At 45.3% G+C, this 21,857-nt stretch overlaps 1 protein-coding gene across 1 annotated transcript in view; it reads right to left on the bottom strand.

Annotated features, from left to right (window-relative positions):
• Window positions 1-21,857, bottom strand: part of PAK3 (p21 (RAC1) activated kinase 3) — a 129,350-nt gene that overhangs the window by 30,977 nt on the left and 76,516 nt on the right. The window contains exons 6-9 of the mRNA XM_084813352.1: window positions 19,567-19,698; window positions 17,860-18,022; window positions 8,025-8,088; window positions 59-107 (exon numbers count right to left, since the gene is read on the bottom strand). Of these exons, the coding sequence (XP_084669478.1) occupies window positions 59-107; window positions 8,025-8,088; window positions 17,860-18,022; window positions 19,567-19,698 (408 nt within the window). The remainder of the gene's footprint in view (window positions 1-58; window positions 108-8,024; window positions 8,089-17,859; window positions 18,023-19,566; window positions 19,699-21,857) is intronic.

Below are 21,857 nucleotides of genomic sequence, written 5' to 3'. Positions count from 1 at the left end.
ACTGTGGGAAAAACAGTCCAGAATTTAAAAAACCAAATGGCAACCACATTGCACTCACCTCCTGCCCTGTGGCAATGTCTATCGCTGTATAAACTGTACCTGAAGCCCTAAGAGAAAATAAAAGGTGCAACCAAGATGTGAGGAGGTGCCAAGTGTTAACATGAATAAGAATAAACACATACTTAAAATAAAAACATTTCTGCTGGTAGCTGCTAGAATTAAGGCTGGGCAAACAAGCAATGTTTGAAATCGCTAGGATCCTCCAAATATTACCTTTCAGCTCCTTCTGTGCCCAATTCCCATTTGCGTTTCGGATTGCTGCTCAATCTGCAAATTGTGCAAATTGAGCTGCAATCGAACATGGAATTTGTGCAACTTTCCTCCATAGACTAAAGTGGGGCTAATTCAGTCTACAGTGGAAATTGCCACTATTCAGGAAACGTGCTCAAATCAAACTCGGAAGTTGCACAAATCAAATGCGAGCACATGTCCAGCAATTTATGAATATTTTCAGTGGACACATGCTCGCAATCATGTTTGGAGCTTCGAAAAGGGCATGCTTGCATGTTTTGCAAGCAAAAATGAAATTTTCATACCTCCCTAGGTAGAATATGTTGCAGCATATGTTCACCCCCTAAGAGGAGTTCCAACCAGCCAGACATGCCCTCCTCTACTATGCTACAAGTTCTAATGGGCTCTGACAGTCAAATTCACTCTCTCACCATCCCTTAGTTTTCCATTTTTCTCTTCCAACTGATATTCAACTTTCAGAGGCTCCTGGAGGTCAGTGAGCATGCTCAGTCCTCATTGGCCTAGGACATTTTCTAGGTGGTGCCCCATCTTGGTTTTGTTAACATTTTGTACTTCTGCATATCTTGGGATTCCCCCAAGCATGCCGATTATACCCCCCTCTTCTTTCTCAACAGCCCTCCTTTGGCTCCAGTCCTGTTGACACTCAAGTGTTTGAGTTTGCCATTATAATGAATATTGCACACAGAGTCACACGGAGTAATAATATTTAATGCAGCACCTTTCTGCATGAGTTCTTCACAAATTTCACACAAGATGGAATGATTGCGGCGGCACCTTGTTGAAGACTGGCTCTCACATTACCTAATTGCCCAGAATTGCCCAGAAAGGTTCATGGGTTGATTGGAGACCTTGACTTGTTATGTTGTTTCAATAAACTGGGGATTTATGAGAGTCTTGTTTTTCCTTGCAAAACATGTGAGCATGCCCCATTTGAAGCTCCGAATGTGAGCACGAGCGTGTGTCCACTGAAAATATTTGCAAATTTCTAACACATGCTCACATTAATCTCATTCCCAATTCCCAGTTCAATTTGTGCAAATTTCCTCAGTAGACTGAATCAGCTCCAATTTAGTCTGTGGAGCAAATTTGTCCCAGTTAGGAAATGTGTCCAAATTTGGGGAGATTTGCACAAATCTTCTGTTTGTTCACCACTCAATTTGCGCAAGATTCCTGTTCTGACACAAAGCAAGCGGAGATTGCAAATGGGAATTGCGCATGAGACGAATGGTGAGGCGATGTTCAGAGAATCCGAGGGATCTTGAACAGCACTCCTTTGCCCGTCACTACAATGGACCAATCTGCAAATCGGCTGAAACCAGGTATATGAGTTCGAACCTTATGAGACCTGATAGGGTTAACTAGACTTCAGTTCCAAAGCTTCAGCTAAGCTGATTTTGATGATGCAGCCATGATAATTAGGTTATCCACTGTATAACTAATTGGTAGATTTTGTGAAATGTTTCTCTCCACTTATCTCCTGAACATATATCAATGAGACTCCCCAAGAGCTGCTCTCAGTGGGCTCTCCGTGGTGTCAGAAGTGTGCAGGCAACTTCATGGGGCTTTTACTCATATTAATAGAATGGGAGCAGACCTGAAGATTGCCTTTTTGCCAACTGAAAGTAAGAAATATACATGCATAGGGATGGTGGAGAAATCCAACATGGACTCCAATGAGGCCGGATTCTTTAGAATCCACCCCCCCGCAGAGTCCATGGTGGAACGGACTGCTCCCTCCCCGCCACCCCACGAAGTCCAGTTGGGACAGACCCTACCTGCCACCGGCCAATCCGAGTCCGTCCTCTTTGGTCCGCAGCTGTTCGCTGCTGGGCTGCGGACACAAATGGCAGCCGGCGGAGCTGACACCATTTGCATCCCTTCCCTTTGCCATGATAGGCTACGTAAATATTTACATAGCCTATCACGGCAAAGGGCAGGGACACAAATGACGTAGTGGACACCATTTGCATCCCTGCTCTTGTCGTGATTGGCTACGTAAATATTTATGTAGCCAATCACAGCAAAGGGCAGAGATGCAAATGGCGTCTGTTATGCCAGACACCATTTGCGTCTGCAGCCCGGCAGTGGATGGAAGTCCGGCTGTGGACAGGCCCAGCTGGCATCTCCGTGGACTTGCCATGGAGCAGAGCTGGCTGGGGAGGATTCCAGGGGGAGGGATGGATAGCCTCCCCGCCCCTCCGTGGACCCCGCAGCGGACTAGTAAGTGGGTATCATATACCCTTATACATGCATTGCAATCTACATGGGGCTGCCCTTGAAAAGTGTTTGGAAACTATAACTAGTGCAAAATGCAGCAACTGGACATTTGTCAGAAAGGCATTTTGTAGAACCATATTACACCAGTCTTAGAACAAAAGCACTGGCTCCCAGTTTGTCTCTGGTGACAATTCTAGGAATTGATTTTGACCTACAGAGCCCTAAACTGTTTGGGGCCAGGCTATCTGGTGGATCGCCTCCTTCCATAGGAACCTGCCTGTGACTTACACTCATCACCAGAGGCCCTGTTGTATGTCCCACCACATGGAGAGGCTAGATTGGCTACTACCTGAGACAGGGCCTTTTCGGCAGCAGCACCACAACTGTGGAACTCCTTCCTGAGGGAGGTGAGATTGATGCCCAGCTTGTTCTACTTTAGACAGGCAGTAAAAACTGTCTTGCACTATCAGGCTTTTCACGTTTAATGTTTTGCCACTCTTTAATTTTAAGGCCCCTTGTAAATTTTATCGTATGGGTTTGTTCCTTTGGTTTTATGTGAAGTTTTAATGTTTTTATTCTACATCACCCCAAGTGCCTGTTAGGCAGAGCATGCAATTTTCTAAATACAGTACATAAACAAACAAACATACAACAGTGAGCTAAAATGGAGACTATTAGGGTGAGTGAATGGGAGGTGCATAGGAGAGCTGACAACTGTCCCCATGTGAGTGTAGGAATAGGGATTTAGAAAATTCACAGCATAGTACTCCATCTAACAGATTAAAGGACAAGGGAGTTGTGGCACTCCTATATAGCAAACTCAATCTCTGAATGTGGATATACAGACAAAATGGCTTTGTGATGAATACACACATGCACACAGAATAGCACACACTTTCACATGGTCCTCTTATATGCTGTATAAATTGTATTTTTACTCTTTCATTGGGTATTCCGCTCCTGCGTAGGCCTGTAGATGTTCCATAAGCATATCGGCTATATAGACTAAGAATGATAATTAGTGAATTCCTTTGTTTCTTTAGTTATCTTGATTTTTTATTATGTATGTTCTTCTTTTTGCTGCCTTTATTTTGTTAATTTTATTTCAAACTGAAATAAAATTTCATGATATAGACAACATGGCACCATCCATGCACCAGAGGGAGGTATCCACAAGTCTTGGGGGAGCCCAAGGCTTGTAGAAGTATACAAAACATTGAGGGGGGGGGTCCTCAAGGGGGAAAGAAAATCCCAAAACAGCCCAATGAGGACTGAGCATGCTCATAGAATCATAGAAGCATAGAATAGTAGGGTTGGAAGGGGCCTACAAGGCCATCGAGTCCAACCCCCTGCTCAATGCAGGAATCCAAGTCAGAGCATCCCTGACAGATGGCTGTCCAGCCTCATCTTGAACGCCTCCAGTGCGGGAGAGCCCACCACCTCCCCAGGTAATTGGTTCCATTGTTGTATTGCTCTTACAGTCAGGAAGTTTTTCCTGATGTTCAGCTCAGTAAACATAGAATGTTGAGTGTTGGGGGGCAGGAATAAAAAAACCAAGGGAGAGAGAATAAAATGGAGCACCCTATAAGAGGGCATGGTTGGCTGAACCCTGAACCCCGCAAGTCAAGATGCATAGTACCCAAGTCCAGCCACGTTATTTTGACATCTGAGGCAGAAAATCCCATAAGAACGTCTCCTCCTTTCTGGATGTAAACATACTATAATATCAAATTAAACACCCAACAATTTGGTTCCCTTCCATCACACCCTACATCACCTACCTGAAGTGGCTGCCTTGATCTGCCTAATGGTGGGGCCAACCCTGTTGGAACTACTTAGTATAATTTAGATTGGTCATGTCTACATGAACGCAGATTAATTGGCAACCGAATGATTGACATAGCATTTTCATTTTTCTACCCCAGAGCAAATCCCTACAGTGTATTCATTGGACATGCTATGGATCATTTTAATATATATGCAAATGTGTTTTCTGTGACTAAGAAGAGTAATCCAATTTGTTTACATCACATTTCTACTTCTGTTTATTCATGGTTGTCAATGCAGAACTACAGCTCCTGAGCTCAGAGGGTTTTGATTTGTATATTTTATTTAGAAAACCTGCTTACGTCCAGATGTCACTTTTTAGGTTCTAGAAAGATGACTGACAGGCATGTCAGAAGTCTTTTGAGACTGCTATACCACCTGAGTGATATCTCCTGCAATGCTATATATTGCTGTGAAAGTTCGAACTTATGGCAATCTTCTATGTCAGCCCATCAGGATTTCAGGAGCTCACCTCATTGATTGGACCTCCCCACCACTGCCTCCTATGCCCCCTATTCTGCCACTATGAAATGGAGAGGCTGCAGCAGAATACGGCTCCTCATTCGCTGGATGCACCTGGTCTCGTCTGATCTTGGAAGCTAAGCAGGATCAGCCCTGGTTAGTACTTGGATGGGAGACCGCCTAAGAATCAGGCTTCCTGCATTGAGCAGGGGGACTCGATGGTCTTGAAGGCCCCTTCCAACCCTATGATTCTATTCTAAGTGCTGGCCCTGTATTGCCTTATGAAGCATCTGAGTCTTACTGTATTGCTGGAGGACACCTCCTGTGAGTTGACCCATGATCTGTCTATAAATAACTTTAATAAAACCCAACTGTCCTCCATTTCACCAAACACATAAGTCAACCCAGCCATAGAAAAGAAACACCCATTACATGTCAACATTTCATTTCAGGACTATTGTTCAGTATATTGGAATAGCCAAGAGAGCAAAGGGCTGAGTGTGCCCAATCTCGTCTGATCTCAGAAGCTAAGCAGGGTCAGCCCTGGTTAGCACTTAGATGGGAGACAGCCTGGGAATCAGGCTTCCTGCACTGAGCAGGGGGTTGGACTCGATGGTCTTGTAGGCCCCTTCCAGCCCTATGGTTCTATCATTCTATGATACCACCCAAGCTTTTAAGGAAGTGCCCTGTGGCCTGTGTGCCCTGTGCGCCACATGTGGCCCTCGGAATTCACCCGCGCAGGCCACCATGAGTGTCCTGCCCTCTCAATTGCTATCAAGCTGCTGCCACCACCACAGCGCAGTTCTCCAGGGAAAGAGGGTGCATGGCAACATCCTCACTATGGATGTTGGAGAAATCTGTTTGGGGGGTGGAGTTCAACGTGTTTTCCTTGGCTCAGCCCCTTGAACACTGTTTTGCTTCCCGCTCTGGCACCCGACTCGATCTGCAGCAAGTCAGGCCAGTTTGCGGATTTCCTGGTAATTTTACACATTTTTAACGTTCTGCCATTTGTGCAAATTTCTGGGCAATTTGCACAAATTACAACAAAATTTGCAGAAATTATGGCCAAATTTGTGCAAATTACCCAAATTACAGCCAAATTTGCACAAATTATGGGTGAATTTGCATACTTTGGAAAATTTGGCCATAATCTGTGCAAATTTGGCCACAATTTGCATAAATTGCTCAGAAATTTGTGCAAATTGCAGAACCTTCCCCCCTGAAAATGTGCAAAATGGTTCCTGGAGTTCAGGGAACAGCCCACAGCTTGGCTCACAGAAGCAAAGCGAATCATACATGCCACAGAACTCTATTGAGCCAAAAAAGAACTCTATTTCCTAGCGATGGACATCCTAGCGATGGACATCCCTACTCATCACATGCCCTCTTTCCCTGGAGAATCAGGGTGTTTCATGGGCTGATGGGAGCCTAATTCTGAAATGAAAGAGAGCACACAAGGAGTTATCCCTACACACCCTTTTTCCTTTTAGAATTCACAGAATCGGAAGGGGAGGAGATGCAACTTTGGCACATAAGAAGGGGAGGTTTAAAGCTCCCCATCCCTGCACACTGAGATGAAGGGGAGAGTATGTATGCATGTGCGTGCGTGCGTGCGTGTATATATGCAGTTCTGTGCACGCATGTGATTGACTTTTGAAACTATGCTATGGTTTTGTACTGTTTTAGCTCTGTAGATTTTATTTGTTTGTTGCTGCCCCAATGTTTCTTTTCCTCTATTCTCTGTTTTGAAGAGATTTGTGGATGGATTTGCAATGGCATTTTAATGTAATTTTGTTTGTTTTCGTCCTTGTAAGCCACCCAGAGAAATTTGATTACAGAGAGGCCTAAAAGATATATGAATAAATTAAAATAAAATATTATAAACAAACACTCACTCTTGTTGTTTGTTTATTTATTTATTTAATAGATTTTTAGCCTGCCTTTCAGGGTATCTCCCCTGCAATACATAAGATCACTGAAGGCAGGTCTGCAGCTCAGTGGCAGAGCACCACTTTGCATGCAGTAGGTCCCAGGTTCAAACCCCAGTTTGAAACCCTAGAGAACCACTACCAGTCGGTGTCGACTGTACTGGGTTCGGTGGACCATGGGTTGACACAGTAGAAGGCAGCTTCCTATGTTCCTATGTCGTGTTTTTTGTTTCTGTTTTTGTTTTTTTAATAGCTTTTAGGTCCTTTTGTACAGCTATGTCTTCTGTCCTGGACTTGGATGCAAATGTTTGAAGGAGCATTCATCAGCACACCAAAAGATGGACAGGTTCTTTGACAGTCACAAAGGCAAAACCTCAAACTAAATCAATTGTCCTAGCTCAGCACCATCTAGCGTTCATAGGGTGCTTTCGATGGTTCAATGCACATCACATACATTCTCTTAGTAATCCATACAACAGCCCTGTACAGCAGGAGTGCATTTAGGAGCAATCCTATGGCTGCTAGACAGCCATAGGATTGTTCGGTTTCCGAGAACCAACCTCGGATCCCACGCTCCAAGGTTGGTTCCCAGAGAACCACCTTCTCCTCCTCTCCCCCACCACCTTGTCAGTGGTGCGGATTGCCCCCAGGATCCAGGGTCATAAGAGTGGCACGGAGCAGGGCAAAAGGGGGCATTCCCAGGGGCAGGGAGTGCAGTAGTGCCAGTACAATACTTCCTATGCACCATCCAGCCTCCCCACCCTGCGCTCCAACGTCCGGTGGCTAGACAGCTGAAATCGGCTTTCTAGCCACAAATGCAGGGCAGCCCTAGCACAGAGGAGAAGATCACCTCCGCACTCCTCCCACCATGCTTTGGCTAGGTGGCCGCCTCCAAGTTTGGAGGCAGCTGCCTCTCCACATAGGATTGCTCCCATATTTACTTAAAATTATTTTGGGGCTGCCTTTAAGAATGGGACCCTGTTGTTGTTGTTGTCGTCGTTGTTGTCGTTGTTGTTGTTATTCCCATACTGTGGTGGCAACTGTTGCTGCCGTGAGATCTGAACCGGAGAATTCCTGCTGTTTAACTCGCAGTCATGCTACACTTGCTAGGTGTACATATTAGGTGACAAGAACATTATCAGTCTTATAGAAATAACACTGATGACAATTGCATAGCCTCACAAACACATATACACACATGCGCGCGCGCACACGAAGGTGTGTGCAGAGAGTGGTAAAATAGTAAAAACTGAGGCACTGTCACTTGGCAGTACTTACCCTTGGCCAATTTTTTCAAACCGTGTATATTTCTTTTTTGGATCTCCAACACTCACAATGCTTCCTAAAATAACCAAGAAAGACAGATCTCACTAAAAATATATACACGTTCCTTCCACAGATGACAAATAACAAGAAAAGGCTGGAATCATATGAAGGTTTTACTCAGTTCTGAGCAGAGTGAGAATGAGACAATGAGGTAATAAATAACAAGGCTGCACGAAAAGGTGAGAACATTCAAAGTCACTGGAATATTTATTCATTATTCATTACATTTATTAAACACTTCATAGAATAAATATCTCTTGGCATTTTACAATAATAATAAAAATACAAATCAAATCACAGAAAAATCAACAATATAAAACCAATAAGCGAACCAAGGCAGTGTCAACTCCACCATTCTAATTTTGAAGAAGGAATGTCAAATTCAAAATAATTCTGGGCATTTTCAAAAGTACTTGCATGGATGCAAGATAGCAACAAGGTCAATTTTTTAAAAAAAGATCCTGACAGAAGGATATAGCAGTCATATTTCTATGATGGCATGACTCAAAACACAAACTGTCTCTCCTACATTGCATTATTCCCCATGTTCTAAAATGCAGGCAGAGAAGTGAGGAAAGGGCAATTGGTACGGGTATATATCCACTCTGGATGAATCCTGAATTCTGAAGCAAAGTGGGCTACATGGGAGCAGGTTTTGAAGCAGTGTGTGTGTGTGTGTGTGTGTGTGCACACTCCTAGTGATTGGTGATAGGGCTGTAGGGATTTTGTTAAATCTGTTCCATTTGTGTTACACAGATTGTCAGGCATCTTTCATTTTGTCATCCACTCATTGCTGGAATCAGCTTTTTTTTTAGGGATGTGCAAGCCTGTCATGTGTATCAACGCACATATGAGTGCAAGTGCGCATCAGTGTTAATGTGCATCACCACAAGTGTAAATTTGCGCAAATCCCAGCAAAAAGCAAAAAGTCACTCCACGGGATCTGCACAATTTGGAAGAAGCTGGTCTACTGCAAACTCTGCAGGTTGGAGTCATAGAAATCCAAACTCCATTGCGGATTTTTCTGACATCCCTAACTGATGACTTTCTTTGTTGCAAGAGGTGAATGGACAGATGCAAGAAATTATCAAAAGCATTGCTTCAAAAACCACTTTAAACCAGCATTGACAAAGATGATTGTGTCCTGAAATGGTTTTGCACAGCAGAATTCTATTCAAAGAGTGAGGGGACAATTCACTGAAAAGAGAAGTTATCTATTTGTGAAAATCTAGGTCTGTTCCAAGGATTTCTTATGTTGCAAAATTTCCACATAATTTCTACACTTCTACTTAGCGTAAAGTTAGTGATGTGCTAAAATTAATTCAGACTGGCTGATGTGCTAAAATTAATTCAGACTGGCTCCAAAGCAGAGCAGGACTTTACGCTCTGGCACATAGTCATGGCATTGCAGCATGCACCTTGAGACCTCCCTGCATCACCCCTCACATTGGTAAATTTGATTAAAAGGGGGGGGCAGTGAAGAAAACTCCAGTAAATTCTGCAGACTGAAACTGAACAATTTTGTAATGGGCCGGGACCCAATGCAAAATGCACTTTTAAAAGGTGGTATCTGAATCAGCCCCCCTCACCACCATCCATTTTTGGAGTTTGCTTCATCTCAGCATAAAACCTGCCAGTTGATTGTTGCACATGATGATTTAGCACTCCTGTAAAACATTGCTAGTACATACACACAGAAGCCAGAAACGGCTGCAGTTTCCCAGCACATGTATGCTGCACATACGTGAGATGTTTCACACATATGTAAGATTGCTGCACATGCTTTGCAACATGTCAATCAGCCCTCAAAACAGGGGTGCACATCTTCAGATGATCCAGGGGGCAATTTTTCCCCCTGCCCCCCCCATTGGGCGGCACCCCAACCACCACAGTGGCAACCAAAAGGGGGAGGGGGAACTGGAAGTTTGCCACTGAAATTTGGTGGCAAACCCCAATGGAGGCTTACTGATGTCAAATTTCACTTGAAAACAAACTGTCCCTAGAAAGGATCTGTAGCAGTTTGTCACCAAATTTTGGCAGCAAACCATTGATTTCCCCCTTTTTCTAAATTTTGGGGGTGACAGGGGCAGTAGGGGCTGCACTTGGGGGAGACAAGGGCCACATGTGGCCTGTAGACCATGTGTTGCCCACCCCTAGAAATGTGAAGGCCTGGGGGGGGGAATTAAAAAATCAGAAAAAAAATGTGCTAAGCTTTTCGTTCCCCCCCCAAAAAAAAAGACGGTATTTGTTTTTTTCTGAAAAACTGAGAAAATTGAACAGCTTTGAATTATAAAATATTTTCTTTTAGAATTTAAGACAAGGTGTTTCTATGCTGTTACCAAGCCTTCCCTCCCCCGCAACGCTCACATAATTTCTAAAAACTAGGTAATAAGAAGACTTTTATAGAAAGACTAGAGGTGTGAAATGTCTGGAAATAACGAAGCCATAGGGAAAATGTAAGATTCTCAGCATAGTTATTTCTTCCATTTCTTATTAAACCTATTGATCTAATGTATCTATTACTAAATAGGGGCCGCGGTGGCTTAGTGGTTAAGACGCTGAACTGCAGACCGGAATGTCGGCAGGTCAGCAGTTCAAGACCCGAGTGCCGCGTGACGGAGTGAGCTCCCGTCTTCAGTCCCAGCTCCTGCCAACCTAGCAGTTCGAAAGCAAGAAATTGCAAGCAGATAAATAGGTACCGCCTCAGTGGGAAAGGTAACAGCGTCCCGTGCACCTCGGTGTTCAGTCATGCCGGCCACATGACCACGGAAGCGTCTTCGGACAGCGCTGGCTCTTCGGCTTAGAAATGGAGATGAGCACCCTAGAGTCAGACACGACTGGCTGGGGACACCTTTACCTTTTTTTATCTATTACTAATAAGCATTTTGGGATGCTCCAAGTCTCGCTCAGTTTCCCAACATGTGAATAGAGTCACCATAACATAATACAAAAGAACATGTACGTTCCTGACAGTTTGGATTTTGTTCTACAGAGTCCTGTGTTTCTCTGGACTTGTCTTTCTCTGCCTCTAGTTCTTCCTGCTTCTTCTGGCTTCTAGGATGATTCAGATGTTTCAGGAACTACTCGCTGAAGTTCCCTCTAGTCAGACATAAACCTGGCACCTAAAATATGTTATGTATAATTTGGTTTGCTCACAAAATTGATCATGTTTGGTATATTAAATTTTAAAAGTATAGTTTATTCAGACAATAATAGCAAATGTACTAAGTGCATTCATTTTTTTTAAAGATTTCAGATATAATGATAATTTTATGAGCAAACCAAGTTATACATAATATAACTTTAGGAACATAACGGTTGTTTTACGTTCCTAAAGCAGCCTTCCTCAACCTGGTGTCCTACAGATGTTTTGGACTACAGTGTCCAGCATTCCTGACCATTGGCCATCCTACCTGAGGCTGATAGGAGCTGAAGCCCAAAATGTCTGGAGGGCACCAGGTTGGGGAAGGCTGTTCTAAAGGAACAAAGTGACTTTAGATCTGTAAAGAGTGCTCAATAAATAAATAAATATTGCTTGTTTTCCATTCCTCCCCCCCAAATTCCATTTTTTCTGGGGGGAAAAACAGGCGTACCCCCCACACCACCCATGGCTTCAAAATTTCTAGACATTTTACATTTCTGCCCACCCCTGCCTTAAAATGCACAGAAGCATCTTGATGGTTGGGAACTAGCCCAGTAATTTGTTCTGCAAGAAGAAGATTTAGCCCCAGGGAGTATAGCCCAGGTCATAGAACTAAGTTTAAGGAGCTGGGAGGTAGGCAATCCATTCTTTCTGCTGGCTGCTTTCAGTTGAGCTATGCATCTATCAGCTATACCAGCTGAAGGAGAACACAAGGAGAGAAAACACTCTATCCTGTTAGCATTGACAAGTAATTGCAGTGTATTCCATGGTAACACAGATTAGGTGGAGATTAGGCCTAGTGCTGTTGCCACCTATACACTGTTATCCTCAAAATGACAGTGCCCAAATTGCCTTTCAAAATTTCCCACCCTATCTGTGGGCATAGAAAGTGGGGCAGGGGTCCTCAACCTTTTTTGGGTCAGTGGGCCAAATTCAGAATTTTGAGGGAGTGTCATGGGAACTCTCACAAAATGGCTGCCATGGGCACTTTGCCTGTTCATAAAAGGGCTGCCATAATGCACATAGCTGATCACACAACATTCATTTCCCCCAAAACAAAGTGGTGAGACTACAGAAAATAATTTGCCCAAGAACCTAAGTGGAAGGCAGAAGTTGGATCTGAGCTCCAAAACACAAAATCAAAATGGCACTGACAGAGGGGAGACATTAGTTTGCAACATTCCAGCCTCCCAGTTTAAAAAAAGTTGTAATTTTTAAAAATCTTAAATATAATAAAAATCAGGAAGGGCAGTGCCCATGAACAGTGGTGCCATGAACTCCATTTTGGAGACCCCAGAAGTGAATTTCACTACATTTCTCCATGAGGAGGAGAAATTCTCAAACAGCTTCTCAGGGTTGGGGCTTACCACTGGGAGTAGTTGTAGCACACCTTCTTCCTTTTTTCCCCTCAGATTTTTTGTTTTTTGTGCTGCCACCATTTTGATGAAGTTTTTGAGCTCATGACTGCAAGGTCTGAGTGTGCCATGTGTGTTCTTCGTTTCTATTATATGTCTCTCCACCACACTGCAGCCTCCTCAGCTGCCCACACTTCATGATCTGACAAGGCCCCATTGGAGAGGAATCACCTCATGACATCTTCCCCTAGGCTTTAATTGAAGTGTTGGCAGCCAGGTTGGCTGCTGGCTGCTGGAGAGAGGATTGCAGAATGAAAGACAGGATGTTCACACACACACTCGTCAGCCACCTCGTAAGTAAGGTAAGCACACAAGAACCACAAAGCCCACCAATGAGGATTTCTCTAAGATGTCTTTCCCCTTTGAACATTTTTTCAAAAGCAATTTATTTTCTATCAAATTGAATGTGAATGGTCAGGAAAAAAAGGTGGGGATAAAAATTTGATTCACACTAGGGATGCTCGAGAAATGTGAGATGGACTAAAATGAGCTCGGATTTTTAGGTATCTGGAATCTGTGGACCTCTGGATGTTTGTTTTTTTTAACTTTCCTGAAATGTTTTGCATATTTATTCATAGGAGCATACACAAATTTCTGCTGAGGAAGAGTTGAATGGAATGGGGGACAATACGCTAAATGTTACATACTAAGCTGAATTATGTAAATTGTTACAAAACTAGGGATGTTGGAGAATTCCACCACGGACTCCAGTGAGGCCAGATTCTTTAGAATCCAGCCCCCCGGAGTCTGTGGCGGAATGGACTACCCCCCTGCCACTCCCCAAAATCCACCCCCAGAACGGACCTACCTGGTGGCAGCGGCGGCTCTGACGGCAGCTCCGGCGGCAGCTCCAGTGGAGGCTCTGGCGGTGGCGGCAGCTCCAGGTCATCTTCTGGCCGCTGCCAGGCTGTGGCTGCAAATGGCGGCCGCTATGCCGGCCGCCATTTGCATCCCTGCCAAGCTGTGATAGGCTACGTAAGTATCTATATCACCTATCACAGCTTGGCAGGGACGCAAATGGCGGCCGCTGTGCCATTTACGCCCCTGCTCTTTGCCGTAATAGGCTACGTGGATACTTACGTAGCCTATCACGGCTTGGCAGGGATGCAAATGGTGGCCGGCGTAGCATCCGCCATTTGTGGCCGCAGCCCAGCAGCAGCCGGAAGTCCAGCTGTGGCCGTTCCCGGCCGGCGGCTCCGCAGCCTTGCCATGGTGCAGAGCCAGCCGGGGAGGGTTCCGGGGGGGAGGGACGGATCGCCTCCCCCCCCCCACGGACTGCCGGCCAGAACAGGGTAAGTGTTTCGCACACCCCTATACGAGACCTCTTACATAATTATCTGCATATTTTTCTGCATGATGGGGGGAAAAATTCACATCCATCTGTGAGCGGACAACAGAACAAAAGGTGCCTGACAATCCATGAAACACAGACCGTACATCTCCAACACAAGCTAATATCTGTACCTGAGGCCTCAGACTGCCTGCCAACCACAAAGGTGGATGCTGCACAACCAATTCCATTCTAGAACTGAATCCCCTGCGACATGAGCAGGAGTCTTTTGCTCCAAGCCCCAAGCCCCAGAGAAGTTGACGCTGTGGAGGACAAAACAAGCAGCAGGAAAGGGCTACGGAGCAACGGTGAGCTGGTTCAGACATTCCAACTCCTATGAGAACACTGCTCCCCCCCCCCCCGCAAAATGCTTCCACATGTATGAAGAGATGAACATGTTCTTATCACATCGTTGGGGCTGAGGATGTGAAGCATTCCAGGCTGCTGGTGCTATCCCAGGGCAGGTGTCAGCACAAGACATTAAACAGAAGATCAAGTTGTTCTCAAAGGCTGAACAGCCACCGTGTGGAAAGCAGAGGTCATTTTTCGGCAGAGCTCCTACCAAGGCCATCGCATTTGAACTATGGGAATTTCATTTCGTTCAGGTTTACATAAAAACTTACTGAACTTTGCGAATTTCTTCATAAATGGGATGGAAAGGACATGAGATTAAAAACAATCCAATCTGGGACAAGCTGAAACTGAGAGATTCCCCCAACCAGGCTCAAGGCTTCGAGTGCTCAGCTCTTAAAAGTCTGCGTTTGAATCCCTGCATATTCCATCATGTTTAGCCCTACTCAGGCATTCTAGATGTGCATAAAGCAAACATGTGAGGCAAGGGAGTGGTTCAGCCTCACCCTTCTCTCCCACTGTGTTTCGTCACCCTCTACTTGTGGAGGGTAACAGTCTGAAGAGGAGAGCCTTCTGTATCCACGGAGGCTTGGCACACAGTCCAGAATGCTGAAAAATCTGTGTTCTGGCTCTCATGGAAAGCATCCATACAGGAGGTTCTGCTCTTCATTTTACATTAACATGAGGACAAACAGAGCTATACCATGTCTTTATCAGGGGTGGAGGAATGTCAGTCCTGGAGACATTAAATAAGGCAGCTAACAAAGGAGGATGTATGGCCTGGGTGGAAAACATAAAGCACTCTTAATTAATTCTTGATTCTTTTCCTAATTAACAAGTGCAGTATACCACGTTTCAGATGGTTGATTGAAATTCCAACAGATTTTCAGTCTCCAAGTCCAAGTTGGCTTGAGGGCAACTAAGGAGACACCTTGATGGTGCAAATACTGCACTATTAAGAAGGAGACACGACAATCATGAAACAACAAAAGCCAACCAAGCAAAGAAGGATTTGCAGATGTAGGGCAGGGAAGTAGATAGAGCTGCACTGCACCTCATTAATAATGTTACCCAGCCATAAATGTTTTGTCTCATGACGCCAGCAGAGCTATTAGAGATCTCATGTAGAAAGCTTGCCTATAACGATTGGTTTCAAAGCGAATAGACATCATTGTTTAGAGCAGGGGTGCAGAAACTCAGAACTGGGATTCCAATCCAGTCCACATGGCGTCCCAATCCAGTCCTCTGGGGTTCTCCAGATGACCATGCCCCCTTTCCCAGGCCCCACCTCCTTTCCTCTTGCCCCACCCCTTTCCCCCATTCTAAATGGTTGAAATGCCTCTCCTACAGCTTAATTACTGGCAGGAAAAGCTTTAAGCTAAAATCTGCTCATATTCTTTGTATTTTTGGCCCTGCCTTTTCTCCCTTTGGCCCTACCACCACTGGAATGCAGCCCTCGAGAGCTTCCTCAAAATGGAATCCAGCCCTCGGGCTGAAAGAGGTTCTGCACCCATGGTTTATAATCAGACAGCTGGAAGGTTTCAGCAGATCATCTAGTATGGTAACCTTAAGAACAGAACAACTTTGCTAGATCTGATCTGACCAAGAATCTATCTGGTCTAACATCCTGTTTCAAACCAAGGCCTTCTAGATGTCTCCAGGAAGACAACAAGCAGGGCATGAAGATGGTCACCTCTTGCTGTTTTCCCCCAGCCCCAGCAGCTGAATGTGGTACCTCTGAATGTGGAGGTTCCATTTCGCTGTCACATCTAATACACTTTGAGAGACCTCTCTGCCTCCAAGAACTGGTCTCATCGTCAGCCCTATTCAGGTGTTCTGTATTTGAATAGAGTAAACCCACCCACCCCCTCTCCTTCATTGCCCTCTACAAGTGGAGGGTGGCCATCTGAAGGAGCTCTCCATGTGAGCCAGAACATGGGTTTTCCAGGGTTCTGGCTCACATGGCAAGCCTCCATGAATACAGGAGGCTTTCCTCTTCAGACAGTCATCCTCCACAAATAGAAGGTGATGAATGAGATGATGGAAAGGGGTGGAGATGAGCGCTCCCTCTCCTCACATGTTTGCTCTATTCAGGTACCTGAACAGGGCTTTAAAAAAAAAAAAAGTTAGTGACTCACACCACATGTTGGGGCACAGGATCCCACAAGTCAACTATGTTTAGTATGAAGAAGCTGCTTTAGTTAGTGTGTATACGATTGCCGTTAGGCAATTTCGGACTCTGGACTTAATGGTCTTCCAGGGGGCCCTCTTTAGATGTTACTGTCAGGGTTGGATTGGAGCCCAGAGAGCCCCTAAGCAGTTCTGATTCTGAGGAAGAGATAGAAACCACGGGAGAGGAACCCGCACGCTGTTCAGAGGAGCAGCCAGGGGGACAGCCCCTCCCAGTACACATTCCTGAGAGTGATAGTAATCCTGGCAGGGAGAGGGAGGCACAACAGCAGTTTCTGGACACTAGGCACTGGCGCAGCATCAAGCAGGAGATGGCGGGCGCTGAGAGGAGGCGCTTAGCCCGCTTGGCGCGATGGCAACAGCAGCGCCCCAATGCCCCAGGGGAAAGGGGTAGGCTCCCTCCTCCTAGCCCATAAGTACAGAGGTTTCCCACCTTCCCCTCCAAATGGAGATCAACTAATTCCTAAGGTTAGAACCCCCGAATAGGCAGCTCTCTTAAGTCTCACTCGTAGGATCAAGCAATTAGCATCTGTAAGCATCTTTAGGTTGAATGGAAATAAAGCCTTGGAAAAGAGCCCTATTGTCTGTGTGTTGATTCTGGCTACCTGAGAATCTCAGAAGGCAGCAGGGGCGACCTCCCAACAGGTACAATGTATTATTCAGATGTAGTAAAAGCCAGCCCTGTGGTGTTTGCCCCCTCCCCTGATCATTCTGCTGAGTGAGGCCCTGGACCTCTGCTCCAAATCTTGACCACACCACTGCTACACATATTTAGTTGGAAGTCCCACTGTTTTCAGTGGGATTTACTCCCATGTAAGTGTGTACTTCCACTCTCGGAGCCAGTGTATGGGTATTGGGCTAGGACTGGGGACACCTGGGTTCAAGTCCTCCATTCGACCATTAAGTTCACTGGGTGTCTTTAGGGCAGTCACTGACTCTCCTCTAACCTACCTCACAGGGTAGTTGTGAGGATAAAAGGGAGAGGAGGAGGATCATGTATGCCACCTTGGTCCCCTCGGAGGAAAACGTGGGATGTAAATAGAACAAGCAAACAAGCAAACAAACAAATAAATAATCCTCCGAAGTAACACCCAATGAAAGCAGTGGAACTTCTAAGTAGGCATGTGTAGGACTGTGTTGTTAATCACATACTTAAGAAACCAATCCTGTGCACATTTACATGGAAGTAAGCTATTTTTTTTTTTAGTAAAGATGCACAGCTGTGTGCACTGTGACTCTCCCATTTAAATCAGTGGGTCTTAAAAGGGATTATGTCTGTGGCTTGCAAAGTTTAATTTCCTTCTTCCACCCCAAGGGGTCAAGTAACCCGAAGCTTGCAAGCCAGGGCAGAGCACTCACTTAATTTCTCTAGGATCTCCTCATCGGACATCTTGGATTTTTTCCGTTGCCGGTCTGTGTTCCTGTACAAAGTGTTTGTGTTGGAGTTCTCAGGCTGGGGGGTTGTAGGTTCTTTAGCTGGGGCTGGTGCAGCGACAGGTTCAATTACAGAACGCGTGTAAATCTGAAAGAAACAAAGGGGGGTTGATTCCATTGTGGGGGGGGCTTGATTCCAAGGGGGACCTTGATTCCATTGTGGGGGAACCTTGATTCCAAGGGGGACCTTGATTCCAAGGGGGACCTTGATTCCATTGTGGGGGGACCTTGATTCCAAGGGGGACCTTGATTCCATTGTGGGGGGACCTTGATTCCAAGGGACCTTGATTCCAAGGGGGACCTTGATTCCATTGTGGGGGGACCTTGATTCCATTGTGAACTTGGAGAAGTCAAACAGCAACGACTTAGCATTGAACCACATACAAGGAAACACATCAATTGTCTTTCACAAATATTATATTTCTCTCTCTCTAAAGGTTTAATTTAAGCTCTTGATAGGCAAATAATGGATTTCGAGATTTCCGTGATGCCTTTCAATTTACACATTATACCCCCTGAACTAAGAGCTCCGCTGTACCTTTTTGCACAATGCAGAAAAGCTTGGGATTAAGTGATAAATCTCAGATCAGAGCTTCCTGACTGCCATAGTTTCCTGCAAATTGAAAGCCTGAGAGTGGGTATTAAACTCGGATTCATCTTCCAAAATGAACTTCATTTCGCTGCTCATAATGATGAGCTACTTGCTGTGTCATGGGCTGGGTGTGCTCTGAGCTAAACTGGGCCAAGAAAAGGTTAATTCTGTAAATTTGCATGAGTTATGCATCTTGAGCACGTCTGCATATAGTCTCTTCTTTTGCATTACTTATGCTGGTTTGGCTAGCCATAGGGGGTGGCAAGGATTTATTCAGGAGACTGAAGCTTCAGACCCTGGAAATGTTATGCTACATGGTTTGGGAGATTGCATCAGGCCTTGACTATGCCTTTGGCATGTCTCTGTAGCCATAAAGGCTAGACACTTGTGAAAAATAGAGATTCTCAAAAATCTCAACTCTGCATCCAGGGCGACATTCCAGGACAGTCCATCACTGCGGAATCCAGCCCTTTGGGGGCCTGATGGACTCCCGGTGAGCACCCGATTTGGCTTGCATTTGCGGGCTGAGCCATGGGACTTTTCCCCAAATCCGGGAAGTTTTTCTATTAAAAAAAAAAAAATGCGAGTAGGAATGTGTGCAAATGTCAGGGCACAAGTTGTGCCATTTATGCAAAATCCAGTCGCAATTTGCACAATTTACACAAATTCCGAGTGCAAAGTGGGTAATTTATGCAAATTGTGACTGCAGTTTGTGCAAATTATGGCAGCAATTTGCGTAAATCATGCAAATTGCACTGCACAATTTGCACACATTTCTATTTACATACATTTCTTAGAAATGGAAAAATCCACAAGCTGTCCTGGCTCAATGTAGATCAAGTCCGGCCAGCTCACAGGGAAATGAGCCAAAGTCCGGAGAGCCAAGCTGATGAAAGCTCATCAAGCTTCACCCCCAGATGGATTCTCCTGACGTCCTTAATTGCAGGCTCTCTTTTTTCTCTTGCGCTTTTTTGACTCATGGCATACATCTGGTCCTATCAAGAGGACAACAACTGAAACAACAACAGTTAACAACTTACTGATTTTGTATGTTCTGGACGTGGGGCAATAACGGGTGGTGGTTCATTGTCGTCATCATCTTCTTCATCTTCTTCATCCTCTTCTTCTGAAACTGGGGGAGCTAGCGGGGGTTCTGATGCTGTTTTTGTGCTCTGTAGGGAAGAGATACTCATGCAAACTAGGCTTCAGCTAATCACGGAATTATTGCCAGAACATGAAAGGTCTGCCATTAATGTAAGAAGGGAACCCAGTGTTGCCCTCTTTTCTCTTCCCTCCTTCTCTTCATGGTGTTGCTTTCACAATCCATCACCACCATACCCTGCTGTTTTTGTTAATTGCCAGATTATACATAGTGAATAAAGTTCCAGCTACAGCCAAACTGGTTATTGACTAGGTCTACTTATCTTGCCGGTGGGACAATAAGATGGGAAGTGTGTAACAAGCGAGTCTTTTGCCAGAATCTAAGGGACCTGTTATGGGTATTTGGGGGAGGGGTGAGATGATATTGATTGGTTAATTGATTGATTAGTTTGTATTAATTTTTATTGGCTATTTTACATGGTTTTTTACTGAATATGTTTTGATTTTTTTTATTGAATCTATGTTGTGTGGTTTTTATCTTGTATGCTGCCTTGAGAGAGTTCCACCCCTGAAAGGTGGCCTCAACATAATTTCAATAAATAAATAAATAAATGTAATATGTTAACTCAGATCACCAGCCCATGGTATTTGTCAAGATAGAGATGTGTTTCCTTAACAATAGGTATTCTCTGATATCTGTAAAGAAGATATTAGATTGAATGGCATTGGTTTTGAATGTGAACAGTGCCTAGCACATTAAATAATGTGCCTTAATCCAGCTAGGGGGCAAATGGCCAGGGAATCAACCTTGTGGGCACAGCAGAAGGAGGCAAGATACCAGATTTTGGTCATAAATGAGGACCACAGCCCTGCCTTCCATCTCATCATCATCACAAACCCCAAAGGGATATGAAGGGAGGCATGCCAACATAGGGTGGCCATGGGACCTCTTTTACGGAGGACAGTCCTCTATTTGAAAGGCTGCTAGGGGACCGTCCTCTATTTTGAAGGTGTCCTCTATTTGAAGGGCCATCAAGTCCAAGTCTGATATAAAGAACTGTCAGAAGGAAGAGCAGCAGGGGTAGGGATGTACGAAAGTGACTTACCTTTCGCTGATTATGTTGATGGTGGGGGGGAAACGTTCCGTCCCTCCCCCTGGAATCCTGGCTGGGGGGGGGAGGTGCTCCGTTCCTCCCCCCGGAATCCTCCAACGGCCGGCTGTGCTCCGCAGCAGCTCCGCGGAGCAGCCAGCCAGGCCCGGCCCAGCCAGGCCAGAGCCATCCGCAGCCGGATTTCCGACCGCGGAGGTCTCTGGGTAAAAAAAAAAACGCGTACGCAAATGGCGGCGGCTACAGCCACCGCCATTTGAGTTCCTTCTTTTTGTCTGTCTTAATCTATGTACATATTTACGTAGACTATGATGCCGAAAATCAAGGGGAAAGCAAATAGCGTAGCGGGCGCTATTTGCGACCCTTTTTGATTCCCCGTTTTAGCCTACGTAAATCTTTACGTAGGCTAAAACGGTGAATCAAAAGGGGACGCAAATAGCACCTGCTACGCTATTTGCGTTCCCCTTGATTTTCGCCGTCATAGGCTACGTAAATATTTACGTAGATTAAGATGGTAAAAAGAAGGAACGCAAATGGCGGCGGCCGTAGCCGCCGCCATTTGCGTACGTGGTTTTGTTTTTGTTTTTTTAAAGATTTACGTAGCTTATCACGTCTTTTTTTTTTACACAAGGCAAGCCTGGAAATGGCGGCGGCGGCAGCCGGTCAGAAGACCGGCCGCCGCCGCCGGAGCCACCGCTGCCTGGAAGTTCCGCCCCAGGTGAGTCTCGTCCTGGGGGGGATCCGCGGGGGGGTGGGGGGTGGCAGGCCGTTCCGCTACGGAGTTCAGGGGGCCGAATGCACTGGCATTCGGCCTCACCAAGATCCATGGCAGAATTATCTGACATCCCTAAGCAGGGGCCTTGAAGTTGCCCATCCACAGCACCTGGACAGCAGACTGAACTGGCAGCCACACAGGTCACCTTTTTCACAGTCTTCCGCACCATGCTGAGATGTTTAAATTATAAGTATTACTAAATTGGCATCTATACATATAAATCAGCATATGCAAATTTCATGCAAATCACCATCCTTTCTTGTCCTCTTTTTTGGTGATTCACAAGTGGTCACCTTATGCCAACACCACTTCCCCTTCAAGTTAGTTCTCTTGGTGGTTTGGCACA

Source organism: Heloderma suspectum, chromosome 9 (assembly GCF_057233095.1).
Source record: "Heloderma suspectum isolate Gila_16-S chromosome 9, 16-S_ref, whole genome shotgun sequence".
Lineage (NCBI taxonomy): Eukaryota > Metazoa > Chordata > Lepidosauria > Squamata > Helodermatidae > Heloderma > Heloderma suspectum.
This window is presented reverse-complemented; position numbering and strand designations above follow the sequence as displayed.